This window comes from Chelon labrosus (genome assembly GCF_963514085.1).
Source record: "Chelon labrosus genome assembly, chromosome: 1".
In the NCBI taxonomy this organism is placed as follows: Eukaryota; Metazoa; Chordata; class Actinopteri; order Mugiliformes; family Mugilidae; genus Chelon; species Chelon labrosus.
The window spans coordinates 5,991,670-6,006,363 of NC_140337.1; the positions used below are offsets into that span (position 1 = coordinate 5,991,670).

The 14,694-nt window shown below is 40.7% G+C and overlaps 1 protein-coding gene across 1 annotated transcript; it reads left to right on the plus strand.

Annotated features, from left to right (window-relative positions):
• Positions 1–1,105: 1,105 nt before the first annotated feature.
• LOC311502397 (copia protein) lies at positions 1,106–5,605 on the plus strand. Its single transcript, XM_084564604.1, has 2 exons — positions 1,106–2,550; positions 3,815–5,605. Exons 1-2 carry the CDS (start codon positions 1,300–1,302, stop codon positions 3,842–3,844), a joined length of 1,281 nt encoding a protein of 426 aa, XP_084420730.1. The 5' UTR covers positions 1,106–1,299; the 3' UTR covers positions 3,845–5,605.
• Positions 5,606–14,694: the final 9,089 nt, after the last annotated feature.

Below are 14,694 nucleotides of genomic sequence, written 5' to 3' on the forward strand. Positions count from 1 at the left end.
CGTCTCTTTGGATGATAAAAGATGTCATGGTCAGCTCTCGGCTCCCCTCCCTGCCACGCCGAGCAAAACACAGCTGGATGTCAAACCACACCTTTCTGACGAGGCCGAGGGGCGTATCAGGAGACAGCGCAGATGAACATCTGATTCTTTCAAGATCCGACTCAGTGATGCGAGGATGGTGGAAGCTGGTGTCCTTCCCACTCTTTCTGTAACGCTTTAGCATCGCCTTAAAAACCGCATTACTGGTCTTGAACACAGTGTCACTAATGATGTTGACATCACTTAAATGGCGGTTAATGCCGGCTCTCAGACTCCTCAAACTGGCAACACTATATTCTCCTCCTTCCTTGGTCGACTGGACAGACGCATAAAACAGTCGCAAAACGTCGTTGAGAGTGGCGGCAGTGTAGCTTTCAAAGTTGATGTCCATATTTTTGTCAGCCAGGAAGTCTCTTAATGTTTTAACTGCCCATTTCGTGGTTTTCTTTGTGTTCATCTCGTCCTTGTCATCCTCTAATTCGTTAAGTTCCTCCGGTGTCACCTCCTTGTGTCGCTTCTCCTTTTTCTTTTCATGTTCTCTTCTCTCTTTTTCTTCTGCTGCATCCCAGTCTTCAAAGTTGTCAAACTCACCAAATAAGTTAAAAGAAATGATAAAATCACTCATGTTGGTCTGTCTTGCTGTTGCGATGAGTCAACTGAAATAACGTTGAGTCTCCGTTGCCATGGTTACCATCTAGCGTTTGAGCCAGCGCAATAATTTAGAACTGTCATCAGGCAATTTGACGGAACGTCTTTCCTAGGTGTAGGCGTCGGACGGTTCACGCCTCCGCGTCGTCCATTAATTTCTGTTAATGGACACCTCGTCGGGCATTATCCCTTACTTATCTGTATCTCTCTCTCTGTCTTATCTATATATACCGCTATTTAGGACTATCTATGTAACTATGTCTATCTATCAGTACAGTGTTATCTAACTATGTAACTAATTTATCTATTTCTCTCTGAATCTCTAATTACGATCTATCTCCACAAAATACGCAACTAACTCCAACTACAGCAACAAACCACTCTGCAAAGAAACTGTTGGGTTTTGTGTTCTCATTTATTGTTGTTTTATGCTTTTATTTTGAAGCTGTACGTTCGGTGGAGGTCACGTGAGCCTCTTGGGCCAATGAGATGTTGTGGGCGCGTTTTTTGTTGTTATTATGAACTTTTTCTTCCGCCATGTCTGTTACTGAGAAGAGAAGTGAATAAAAGAGAACGAAAAGAAAAGCTGGTGTTAATTATTTCCCTCCTAAGATGGCTGAAGGAACAGAAAACGTAACAGGTTATGGGCCCAGGCGCAGTACAGGAGGATGGCAACAGAGACTAGTTTTCGACGGAGACGAAGAGAAATATGAACTTTGGGAGGTAAAGTTCCTCGGCCACATGAGACTACAAGGTCTGAAAGACGTGCTTGTCGGCACCGATAACATCGACGCAGAGAAGAATGCACAATGCTTCGCAGAGCTAATACAGTTCCTCGACGACCGCAGCCTGTCGTTGGTGATGAGAGAAGCCACAGACGACGGCAGAAAAGCACTACAAATATTACGGAACCACTACGCCAGTCAAGGTAAACCCAGGATAATTGCCTTGTACACAGAATTAACGTTGCTTAGAAAGGAGCCAGAAGAAACTGTGACAGACTATATCATCCGGACTGAAAAAGTTGTAACGTCACTTCGAAGTGCAAAAGAAACAATTAGTGACGGGCTTATAATCGCCATGATTTTGAAAGGACTCCCAGAGTCATATAAGCCATTTGTTGTACACACAACACAGAGCAGTCAAGAGATGACTTTTATTGAGTTCAAAAGTAAACTAAGAAGCTATGAAGAAACAGAGAAGTTTGAAACAAAGATAAAGTCAGACAATGTAATGAAAGTGGACGTGTCGTCCATGACGTGCTATGGATGTGGAAAACGTGGTCATTTTGCACGAGACTGCCGCCAAAAAGGAGCCGCGAAGTGGTGCAGCTACCACAAAAGCTCAACACACAGCGATGAGACGTGCAGGAGGAAAAATACTCACAAAGATGATGCAAAGCAATCTGCAGAGAAACAAGAAAGTCATGACGAAGAACAAACCTACGTATTCAAGATTAGTCAAGAGCTCCTCCCAGATAACATCAAAGAAAATGGACTGATGGTGGACTGTGGAGCAACATCCCACATCATAACAGAGGAAAGTAAGTTTACAAGATTTGACAAGACCTTTAATCCACAACAGCATTTTATGGAGCTTGCAGATGGCACCAGGGAGAACAACGTAGCTCTCAAGCGAGGAGATGCAGAGGTGATGCTACGGGACCAGAAGGGGAGAAACGTCATGGTAACACTGAAGAGGGCCCTGTTCATACCATCGTATCCTCAGAGCATCCTCTCAGTAGAGGCAGTAACAGCTGATGGGGCCAAAGTGGTTTTCCAAAAGGGGAAGAATGAACTGACAACCAAAGATGGGACTGTCTTCCGCATCGAGGAACTGGAAAGACTGTACTACATTGAAACGGTAAATAACAATGAAAAATGGGTTGATTACTCAGTCAATGACATAATGTCAAAGGACAAAGTGAATTTAACGTGTGATGCCAAAACATGGCATGAGATACTGGGACATTGTAACATTGATGATGTGATGAAACTACCTGATGTTGTATTAGGCATGAAAATCACGGGGGAAACTAAGATTGACTGTAATGTTTGTACTGAGGGAAAATTCACCAACAGTAGAAGTAGAAATGCTGATGCAAAAGCTTGTGCGCCCCTCGAGTTAGTACATACTGACTTAGCAGGTCCAATAGAGCCAACTGGTCAAGATGGGCATAGATATGCCATCTCATTCACAGATGATTTTTCAGGGGCAGTGGCTGTTTACTTCCTTAAAAATAAGAGTGATACAACATTGGCCACAAAGAAGTATCTTGCAGACAGTGCACCTTATGGTAGTGTCAAATGTATCAGATCAGATAATGGTACAGAGTACACAAGTGAGGCCTTTCAGGCCCTTTTAAGAGAAAAAGGTATAAGACACGAGACATCATCCCCTTACTCTCCACATCAGAACGGAACAGCTGAAAGACAGTGGAGGACCTTGTTTGAAATGGGGAGATGCATGTTAATAGAAAAGGGGTTACCAAAAGCATTGTGGCCTTATGCTATTCAAAGTGCAGCCCATATCCGTAACAGATGTTACAATGAGAGAACTAAAAACACCCCATACTTTATGCTAACAGGAAGAAAGCCAAAAAAATGTGGGTTTTTGGATCAGATTGTTATGCATATAGTCATGATCAGAAGAAACTTGATCCCAAATGTAAAAAGGGAATATTTGTGGGGTACAGTAAGAACAGTCCAGCGTATCTGGTTTACAACCCTCAAACAAGAAAGGTGTCCAAACACAGACTGGTGAAATTCATCAAAATGAACAGTGTTGATCAACAAACCCAGACTGATGAATATGAACCAGAAACCAACAGCTTCAGAGACCAAAAGTCAGAAATTGAAAAGAGTGACTCTGAATTGCTACAGAAAGAAGATAGCAAAGAGAATCAGATCTTAAACAATAATGATGATGACACAGACAAGAATGACAATGTACAAAATGAGGAAGTTGTTCTGGGTGAAAACAAAAACAGCTTAGGTTCAGAGCCTAGTTGTGACCAAAACCCCCGCTACCCAATAAGAGAAAGAAAAGCTCCAAAATACCTAGAGGATTACACATCGGACATTAAAGATAAAGATGTAACCCATGCTAGTGTTGATTATTGTTTCAGGGCAGTGTGCGGAGTCCCCCAAACCTATAGAGAAGCCCAGATGTCACCGGAGGCACCAGCATGGCAACAAGCCATGAAGGAAGAAATGGACTCACTTAAAGAAAACGAAACCTTTGAACTGACTACATTACCTGAGGGTAGGAATACAGTGGGGGGAAAATGGGTATATGCCTTAAAGGAAAACACAGAAAAGGGAAACGTTTTCAAAGCCAGGTATGTTGCTAAAGGCTACAACCAGACAGAGGGAATAGACTATAATGAAACATTTGCCCCAACAGCAAACATTTGTTCAGTGCGAGCCCTTATGCAAATTGCTGTCCAGAATGATCTCATTGTACATCAGATGGATGTGAAAACAGCATACTTACATGCTCCAATAGAGGAAGAGATTTACTTGGAACAACCTGAGGGTTTTGAAAACACATCAGAAACCGGAGAAAAACTTGTGTGTAAGTTAAAGAAATCCCTTTATGGTCTGAAACAATCTGGAAGAAATTGGTACAAACTTCTAAATGACCACCTAGAACAAGACAACTTTGAGAGGAACCTATCTGACCACTGTGTGTACAAGAAACAGATAGGAAGTGAGACAATCATTGTGATCATATGGGTAGATGATTTAATCATTGCAGCCAGCAATGGCGACCTACTCAACAGCTTCAAAAACACTATGAGATCACAATTCAACATGAAGGATCTGGGGAAAATTTCATATTTCTTGGGCATACAGTTTGACCAGAAGAAAGACAAAATTACAATGAATCAAAAACAATACATTCTAAAAATGCTTGAAAGATTTGGAATGTCAGAGTGTAAACCCAGATCTACCCCAAGTGAACCAAGAGAGGGTGGTATCAAAAGTGAGGAGGAAAAGAACAGTGAGTTTGTAGACCCCAGAGGATATCGGGAGATTGTTGGCAGCCTGATTTATGCTATGACTAGTACAAGACCAGATATCAGCTGGATTGTGAGCAGGCTCTCTCAAACTTTAGCAAACCCTAAAGAAGAGGACTTAGTGGCTGCTAAACATGTTCTAAGGTATCTAAAGGGCACTGTTGACTATGAACTATGTTACAAGAAAAATGAAGGTTTGAATCTTATTGGCTTCAGTGATGCTGACTGGGCATCCTCTATGGAAGATAGACGGAGCACTACAGGGTACTGTTTCAGCCTGACAAAACAGGGTCCCGCCATTTCATGGAAGACAAAGAAACAGCCCACAGTGGCATTGTCCACATGTGAGGCCGAGTACATAGGTCTAGCTGCTACTACTCAGGAGAGCATATACCTTACTCAGCTGTTAAATGGCATGGATAATAGAATACACAGTCGTGCTGAGATTCATGGTGACAACCAGGGTGCCATAGCACTGTGTAAGAACCCAGTGAACAGACAGAGGTCTAAACACATTGATGTGAAGTACCACTTCATACGTAACACACTCTGTGAAGGTAAAATAAGTATTGTCTATTGCCCATCAGAGGAAATGGTTGCCGACATACTGACAAAGCCTGTAGCGAAACCAAAAATAATCAAGTTCAAAACATGGTTCTTTGGAAACTAAATGTATTGGAATGATAACATCGGGTTATGATGATGAGAACAAGTGGGGGTGTTGGGTTTTGTGTTCTCATTTATTGTTGTTTTATGCTTTTATTTTGAAGCTGTACGTTCGGTGGAGGTCACGTGAGCCTCTTGGGCCAATGAGATGTTGTGGGCGCGTTTTTTGTTGTTATTATGAACTTTTTCTTCCGCCATGTCTGTTACTGAGAAGAGAAGTGAATAAAAGAGAACGAAAAGAAAAGCTGGTGTTAATTATTTCCCTCCTAAGATGGCTGAAGGAACAGAAAACGTAACAGAAACATTCAAATGAGCACCACCAAATAGGGTATCCGGGAAATCCCTGAACACACTCGATCCGCCAAGTGATTCACATGACAAACCGAACCCCTCAGGTGATTCGTTTGCTGCTGAAGCGTCCGAAGCACTTGAGTGACGTCTGAAGCAGTTCAAGTGCTTCGAGTGACGTCCGAAGCACTTGAACTGCTTCGGACGTCACTCAACTGCTTCGAACGAACCACGCCTCGGCACAGTAGTTCGATACAATTGCTTCATGAGCTACGGCGCATGTGTCGGAGCCTCGGGTGTCAGAGGGCCATCACTATCTGTAATGGCTCTTGGGAATGACTATGAATTACAAAAAAGTGTATGACCAAATAATTTCTCTACTTAAATTATCACAGGTGTATGATATTTTTTGAATAAAACACACAATATATATTGTGTGTGTAACTTTTCCCAAAATGGTAGTATGATATGATATGGCAGGTTGTGTGTTTTTCCGTCACTTTAGGCAAATGGCATGGGCTTAAACAGGCAGAGGAAAGTGAAAGTGCTTGTGGAACTAGGAAGAGGGCACTCATTATGTCTCTTCCTAGCTGGCTCCATCCTCTTACCTATCTTTCTCTCCTCACTCTCCTAAATCTTCAAACTATATCTCTCTTTTTAAACTCTCCAAACTATCTCCAAATTATATAAACTCTATCCAAACTCCGCAACTTGACACTCTATCAAAAACCCCGAGGGGTTTATAGTGCTGTCAAACCTCGCGGGAAAATCAGAACCACTTTCTGAATCAGTCACGTGGTACAGCCGGGCAGCGAGGCTTCGGACGTCATTATTTTTGGCCCCTCCCCTAAATGAAGCAAGCCTCGATACGCGCTTCGCGGAAACCCCGCCTCCATTCTCGACACACGCTTCGAAGCCTCGACACGTCTCGTAACATCACTACTTCAAACCTGGCAGCGGAACACGACTGCAGAGGAGGAAGCACGGCACGTACCGAACAGTTTTTTCGGTAAGTTCATTGACATAAAACATTAGAGACGGTTTATATGTGTTCATATCATAGACTGTAGGTTCATATGCAACTTTCTGTGTTTTAAAAAGTGGCATTGACCGACCGTGCGTTATGTGTTTAACGAGTGGATTTCAAGCTAGCTGCTCACTCGGCTAACATAAACAGGGCTCTTCAGTGTGCTTTCTGTCTAATATTCTGATATTTTTGGACTATTGGAGTTTAGAAATCCAGACATAAATCAGTGAAGCACTTATACAGACCAGCTGACATGGAGGTGTCCAGAAAATGCATTTTTTCCCCAAGATAATTTGAAAATGTTAATTTATCTTCATAAAAAAACAATGGGAGCCTAATCTATTGATTAGCTGTTAAAATGTTAACATTCAGTGGATTGTGAACATAAAAATTTGACTCCCAATGCAATGCCTAATTGTCTGCTTTGTTAATCAACAATGCTTCTTCTATTTAAAATCATGTAATGTTTTTATTTTATCATTATCTGGGACTTTTTGGCCTATGTAAATATAACCAAAAAGCAATTTATGTCTGTTTCATGACTTAACATTCATGTGATGTATGTAGTATGTACGTAGGTGAATTAGATGGTTAAACGGTGTATAATTTCCCAAGATGTGTTTAAGAATTGTTAAGTAATATACTTCAAATGTTTTTCCAGCTTCACATGACAGAGTGAGGATCTCCACTCCACTGCATTATACAACGTCTGAAAACACCAGAATTGTTTTGTCATTTTGACCTGTTGCCATTTTCTGCAAATGCATGTTCTAAATGACAATATTTTTATTTCCAATTTGGGAGACATTTTGTCAGTAGGTTATAGAATGAAACAAAAGTGTTCATTTTACTCAAACACATAGCTATGAATAGTAAAACCAGAGGAACTGATCATTTTGAAGTGGTCTCTTAACTTTTTCCAGAGCTGTATGTGTAAGAAACATGTTGGTCTCATTATTTTTTAGTTTTTCAAGTGTTCTGATTGTTTGTGTAATAAAACTTTAAAGAAACTGCACTTTTGTGTTGTCAAACTTATAATTTCCCCCCAAAGGTAGGTTCTGTTAATACATTGTATTTATATAAATGTGTTAATTTATAGCAAAAAATATTTATAATATCATTTATTATTCATTAAATGTATTATCTATATGTAAACACTAATTGTTTTTACAGTTAATCATTCAGTTTGAACAGATAACATTTCGACGTTGAACAAACGTTAAAACGACGTCGAGACCTAGACGCAGCCAGGGGCTTTAAAAGTAATGCTGAAATGCAGGTTGAAAAGACGTCAGATCGCAACGTCAACATCTTCTCTACCTGCATTTGTCAACCTCTTTTTAACTCCACTTCACTGCAGAAACAACATCTAAAACTCGACACATACAGCTGTAAAAAATATAGCTATATATATCAGAATATTTACTGGATCGTTTTTAGAAGGTGAATAATGCGCGTTTAGAAGACATGTCTTCTAAACGCGCATTATTCACCTTCTTCATGTGGCAGCAGTTAAAGTTTGAGTTCAGGGACATACTGCAAGTTAAAAATGTGTATCAAACATGTTCAGTACATTGAACATACAAGTGTCATGCACTTCATCTACACCATTCAATATCACGCTCGACGTGTCTGAGGTTGTTCCTGTCACAGTGGATGAGATGGACGTCCGGGGACTGGAGAAAGGACATGGGGAATTCTGCCTAAAATGAAAAGTAAAGGTTTATAGCTGATTCTATACTTTTATCACATACTGTTATGAACTACACATGCAAATGGGCACGACAACAGCCTCTGTCCATGTGTAATATTGACTAAAACATCATTTACATCAATTCACTGTCCATGTTGTGCATATGCATGTGTGTATATATATATATATATTGAATTGAAGTTTTGAATAAATTGAAGTTATGTTAACCATGTTAAGACAGTTCTAAATAGAAAATACAAATAAATTTCTATTGTAAACCTAACACTTGTGTCAGTGTCTCTTTATTCTTGTTTTCATAGTAGAATGTTATCATGTTAGCATGTGTTTGTGTCGGAGTGCCATCTAAACTAGGCCAACATTGTTAGCATTGTGTTGGCATACGTTTGTGTTGAACTGCCATCTAAACTGGATTAACAGGGTTGTTAGATTTGTGTTAGTATGTGTAGGACTGCCATCTAAACTGGGCCAACATGGTTGGACTGTATTCATGTAGTTGAGATTCCTACTAAAAATTTGTTCTCTGCATTTTATCCATCCGGGGGCACACACACTCAGAGCAGCGAGCTCACTACAAGCACAGAAAAGCAGACATCATCAGCTAGTCTGTATTACGTGTAAAGATTTTCTCTTCCCTCCCCACAATCGATTTTGCTTCTTCAGAGTCTTATAATTAATTAATTATAAGACTTAATGTCTTAAGACATCCCATATTTAGCTATGCATCCTTAAGAGAACCTTTAGGGAACGTTCAGAGAAGGTTCGCTGAAGGTAAAAAAAATGTAACCTTAAGAGAACCTTTAGGGAACGTTCCCTAAAGGTTCTTTAAAAGTTCAAAAAATTTTAACCCTTACCCACTGCGCAAAGACACGTTCAAATAACGTCTTTTCAACGTCGTTTTTGCACGTCGAAGTTTGGTCCTCTGAAGGTGCAGACTGTTACAACAGACGACGTATTTTCCCGACGTCGAGTGAACGTCCGTTACTGACGTCCACAGGACCTCTGTATAGGAGCCAGTTGTAGTCCGAATGTGGTCTTCTAGACGTCGTTTCTACGTTAAACTTAAACTCATTTTAGACTACAGTCTGGTCTACAATAAATCACAATCCAATCCCGACAGTTTTTTCCCCAATCTTTATTGCAAACGTCAGTCTTAGGCAGCATAAAATGCAGTACAATTTGTGAAAAAGTGGTAAAATACAATAAATAAAATTACCTTCGGTCTGTGAATAAAAATGTAACAATAGCCTACAAATATAATACGAATAGAACAATAACATAATAATAAAAAAAGTAAAAAAAAAAAAAAGTGCCCTTTGAAGTCCTCAGTTGCCCGATTATGAAACAGGATGACTCCATCTGCACAAGTAGAAAAAGACAAATGATTAGCGATCGAAACGGCAGTTAACACCGCCAGCTTTTTTAGAATGCCTCTGTATTGCCGGAAAAAAACAACAACAAGAACAGTTATTCTTGTTGTTCTTGTTGGTTCTTGTTGGTGACCCACTCGGACCCACACCGGGTCCGAGTGGGTCACCACACTTCAGCCCCCCGACTCTCAACACTGGATCCCCCCAGGGCTGTGTGCTCAGCCCTCTGCTGTACTCGCTGTACACACACGACTGCGAGGCCACTTCAGACTCCAACATCATCATCAAGTTTGCTGACGACACCGCTGTTGTAGGACTAATCTCCCACGACGACGAGACAGCCTACAGGAGGGAGGTGTCCCACCTGGAGGACTGGTGCAGGGAGAACCACCTCCTGCTGAACGTCAGCAAAACAAAGGAACTGATTGTGGACTTCAGCAGGAAACAGCAGAGGGACTTCCATCCACTCATTATCTGTGGCTCTGAGGTGGAAAGAGTGGACACTTTCAGATACCTGGGAGTGACCATCTCACAGGACCTGTCATGGACTCACCATCTGAACACCATCGTGAAGAAGGCCAGACAGCGTCTCTACCTCCTCAGACGTCTCAGAGACTTTAAGCTCCCTCTCAAGGTGCTCAGAAACTTTTACACCTGCACCATCGAGAGCATCTTGTGTGGGAGCATCACCACCTGGATGGGAAATTGTACCAGGCAGGACTTCCTGGCCCTCAAGAGGGTGGTCCGTTCAGCAGAGCGGACCATCAGAACCCCCCTCCCCAACCTGCAGGACATTTACACCAAACGTTGCAGGTTAAGGGCCACAAAGATCCTGAAACAGCCCAGTCACCCCGGACACTCTCTCTTCTCTCTACTGCCATCAGGCCGGCGTTTCCGTTGCCTGAGGACAAAGACTGAGAGGCTGAAGAAGAGTTTTTATCCCCATGCCATCCGCCTGCTCAACTCTGAGCCTTAACTGGACTTAAATACCACTGCACTTTATTCATGTAGCTGCTTAATATTTAATATTTAATACTGTAAATTATGTACATATACAACTACCCCCCCACCTCCCAAGTTTACCAGTCTATATTTTTATTCAGTCCATATTTTTATTTTTATTCTCATTTTTTTAATTTTATTTTATTTTTTTTTATATTCTATTTCTCTATCGGTGTACATTACACTTATATCGCTTACCTTGTGTGCAACTACTGTTTACTGTAGTAACTACTGTTTACTGTAGTACTTATATATTTTCTTACTACTGGCTGCAGGTACAACAATACATTACACTGTGCATTGTACTATGTATAACTGTGCATGTGACAAATAAAACCTATCTATCTATCTATCTATCTATCTAGTTATCCCAACAATGGCGGCCAGCCAAAGTCTCACACAGGAATAACTACTATCGCTCTCATAATGATAGCGACCGAACAACTGTTGTTTACAGTGTTCCCTGCAAACATTTCGACGTCTAATAAACGCTTTAATGTGTACAATTGTTCACGTTAAAGCGTCTGTAAACGTTAGCACGGTGGTTGTGTTCAAAAGCTAACGAGCTGATGGGAAAAGATGCAATGCTAACTGTAGCAACAACTGTTTAGATTAATACGACAAAGCTAAAACTGCACTATAAATGAACATAAAGTTAACTAGGCAGAGACCGAACTTACCTGCAATTTAGTGAACGATGATTTAAACCAGCTGTAGTAGAGGTAGCCTACGGTGCAGACTCGGCCATTGCTTCCACAGAAACACCTGGGCCAATCGGAGTGGCTCTTACGGTGTATGTGACGACACAATGCCTCAGCCAGTTAGAGTCGCGAATTCGCACACATTTCACCCGATATGACTGAGGCGCAGAACTCAGTTAAATTTAGCCAGAGACCCTTAAATAAACCAGTAGGAAAAATACGAAAATGTAAAATAACAAAATATTATGTACAATAAATAAATAATAAATATTTTTTAATCTCAAATCAACAATCAACAATCAACAATGAATATGAATATAAATTATTAATCATTCATACTGATTAATCATGTTGATAACAACAAGTTTGATATTTATCTTAAATTAAAAAAAAAAATACATTCGTCAATTTCCTGCACCTGTCTTAGACGTCCATATGACCTCCAGAAAAGTTATCTAGTCTGACGATCAAATGTTGAACGGCATATTGATGTCTAAATGGGGTCATGGTTAGACGTCGAAATAGCGGACCTAGTTTGCACGTCGTGTAGACGTTCATAATTGGTCATGGACCGACGGACGCAATATAGACCTGATCTGCACGTCAATCAGACGTCTAATGTTTAGTGGGTAGGGAACGTTCCCTAAAGGTTCCCTAAAGGCTTCAGAGAACCATTAGGGAACGTTCCCTAAAGGTTATGTGTTTGCTGGGCATCTGTGTTACAACGTGACGTTGTGGAGACGTTGTTTACGACCGTTAAAAAGACGTCGAGGTTGCAACGCGACGTCGTTTCAATTTGCATTTCAGCATTACTTTTAGACCTCCTGGCGACGTGTACGTTTAGACGTCGTTTCAACGTTTATTAGACGTCAAAATGTTTGCAGGGTATAAGCTGATGGTATCACGATCTTGAAGTTAATTCTCGTGATGCCATCACGAACTTCTGTGAGACGTTCTCATTCATTTCAACCAGCCACGCTAGCAACCGTTGCTATGGGCTGCATATTTGCTGTAGGCTTAAAACATGCCTTAATTTAGGTGGGATATTTTGTCGATAGTATTTCAATTTACAATGGCTATAGTTAGTGTGCCTACTTTTTCTTTACTTTTTTTTTTTTTTTTTTTTTTACTTGTCTCTACGATCTCATTTTCAACCTGCGACGCATAGCAACCGTTGCTATGGGTAAACAAAACCAGCAAACTCTGCCCTAGAATTCTGTATTCTGTCTGGTCCAGTTTGCTCACTTATCTAGCTAATATTTTGTTGTGTAGTTGGGGTTTGTAACTGCAACTCAAAACACAGACTGTCCTCATCGACAGAACGACCACAGTTGTCGTTTTTTCTGCACCCAAATTACGACCCAGTGTTACTGGGATATCTATTGTTATCCCATTGTTACTGTGTAATCCCGGCGTCACTGAAAATGAGGACTACCCTAAATGAACCTCCGAGAATAAATAAAGATGGAATGAATGAATGAATGAATGAATGAATGAACGTTTGGGGGTGATTAGCCGCGCTGGTGCCCTCTAGTGGCATCGTAATAAGCAGGCTAAAAGCTGTTTTGATTCCCGCTCTATAGCTGTTAATACGTCACTTTATTAAGTTTTAATATTTTTCATGCTAGAAAGTAACGGTGTAGATCCCCAATATGTGATCGAGTCATCTCAGAGACGAACGGCCGGCCTCCTGAGGTGATCCGCCGGTCAACCTCCGTCGTCATCCCGGGGTAGAAAACGAGCTTAGTGTAAAAATACTACCCATACCCTCAAAGTGAATGCTAGTAATGCCGTGTTACTCAATGCATTCGTTAAACCTGCATTTTGATCAGTATTATTAAAAGAAGGCTTATGAGATCGGCAGAAAGTCTAGTGACGTAGTTAGACTCATTCCATTCCTGTCTATAGCCGTCTGCCGTCGATTGGCTGCATTCGGTTTCTGCCGCTCAACCAAGCTACAGCAAAGCTTCATAATATTTTCAAATAAACGACTCAAATGCAGTGTTGTGTGTCATTTCTTAACTTAAAGCAACTATAATCACTGCCGTTACAAGTTCGGCTATAGTAAATATTTCATGTGTTCAGCAGATAAACCAATCCAAACCCTGCCTACTGTAAGCCTACTGAAGCGGGAGAACCAAACTGCATTGCTGTTTGGCGTAAATCTATATTGCGCGGTTCTAAACACATCCTAAATAAACTCTCTTTACTTTTTCTTAACATATATCGACTTAAAGCAATGTCATCGCTAGTTCGGCAATACTAGATGTTCAATGTAATCAGTATATATATCTTTTTACAACCCTATTTTAACATTCGTTTGAAAACTGAAAAAACTACAAATATCACGTGACTTGGTATAAAGCTACACGTCGCAGCTCAAGGGATTTGTAGTTTCTACCACGATTAGTGATTTCCTTGAATAGGAGGTTATAAATAATAAAATGAACACATAGCCGGGGGTTTAAGGGTGTGGGAAACACATTTCTGTGACCAGAATTTAAGTATGTAATTGTCAAGTGGGTGAAAAGATATGTTTACCATTTTGAACAGCGCCCCCACTTTCTGTCTATATCCACTATAGGTATAGTCACACAGCTGAGTTCATAAGCTTTCTAGAACACTTTGTCCTATCTCTATAGCCCCTTTTGATGCAGAATTAGAGCCCTTCAGAACTTCTCAGAAGTCAGGGTTCAAAGGTCAATAGTTCAAAGAAGGATCCATTTACAATCCCCTAACTAACATATGTTATTCCCCAGGTTGAGACCTTTCCAACAATATCTTTATTATAGTCCTACAACAAAGTATGGATTTTCACATTTCATGGACACAGCTGTGCACAGGCTTAGATTCAGAGAGACTTTTGAGGGCTCAGCCCATGAAATTGTATTTTTCAAGTATTTTTTTTTTTTTAAATAGCAATGAGAAAAAACATGTAAGGTAATCATATCTGACAGATTTACAACTGAATTTAGCCTGGGTGTTCCCATACTGCTTTGCGCGCGATTTCATTCTCACTGCAAAAGCAGTCTGGAAACTATCGCCCTTATTTTCGCCTGAGATAGGGAACCAATCACAGATCGTCGCATAGACGATGACGACGTCTATGCGCGACACCGAAGCTTGTAGTGTGTTAATCCAACATGGCAGCGGACCTAACGTTACCGTTCGATGCAGCCTTAGACAGTGTTTTAAGTAGCTTAGAACGCAAGTTTATTTTA

Bases quoted from the DNA above. Each gene is read 5' to 3' on its own strand.
- LOC311502397 (XM_084564604.1), top strand. From the start codon at position 1,300: ATGGCTGAAGGAACAGAAAACGTAACAGGTTATGGGCCCAGGCGCAGT. The intron at 2,551-3,814 runs GTAAATAACAAT...TTATTGTTTCAG, and splicing joins GACTGTACTACATTGAAACG to GGCAGTGTGCGGAGTCCCCC.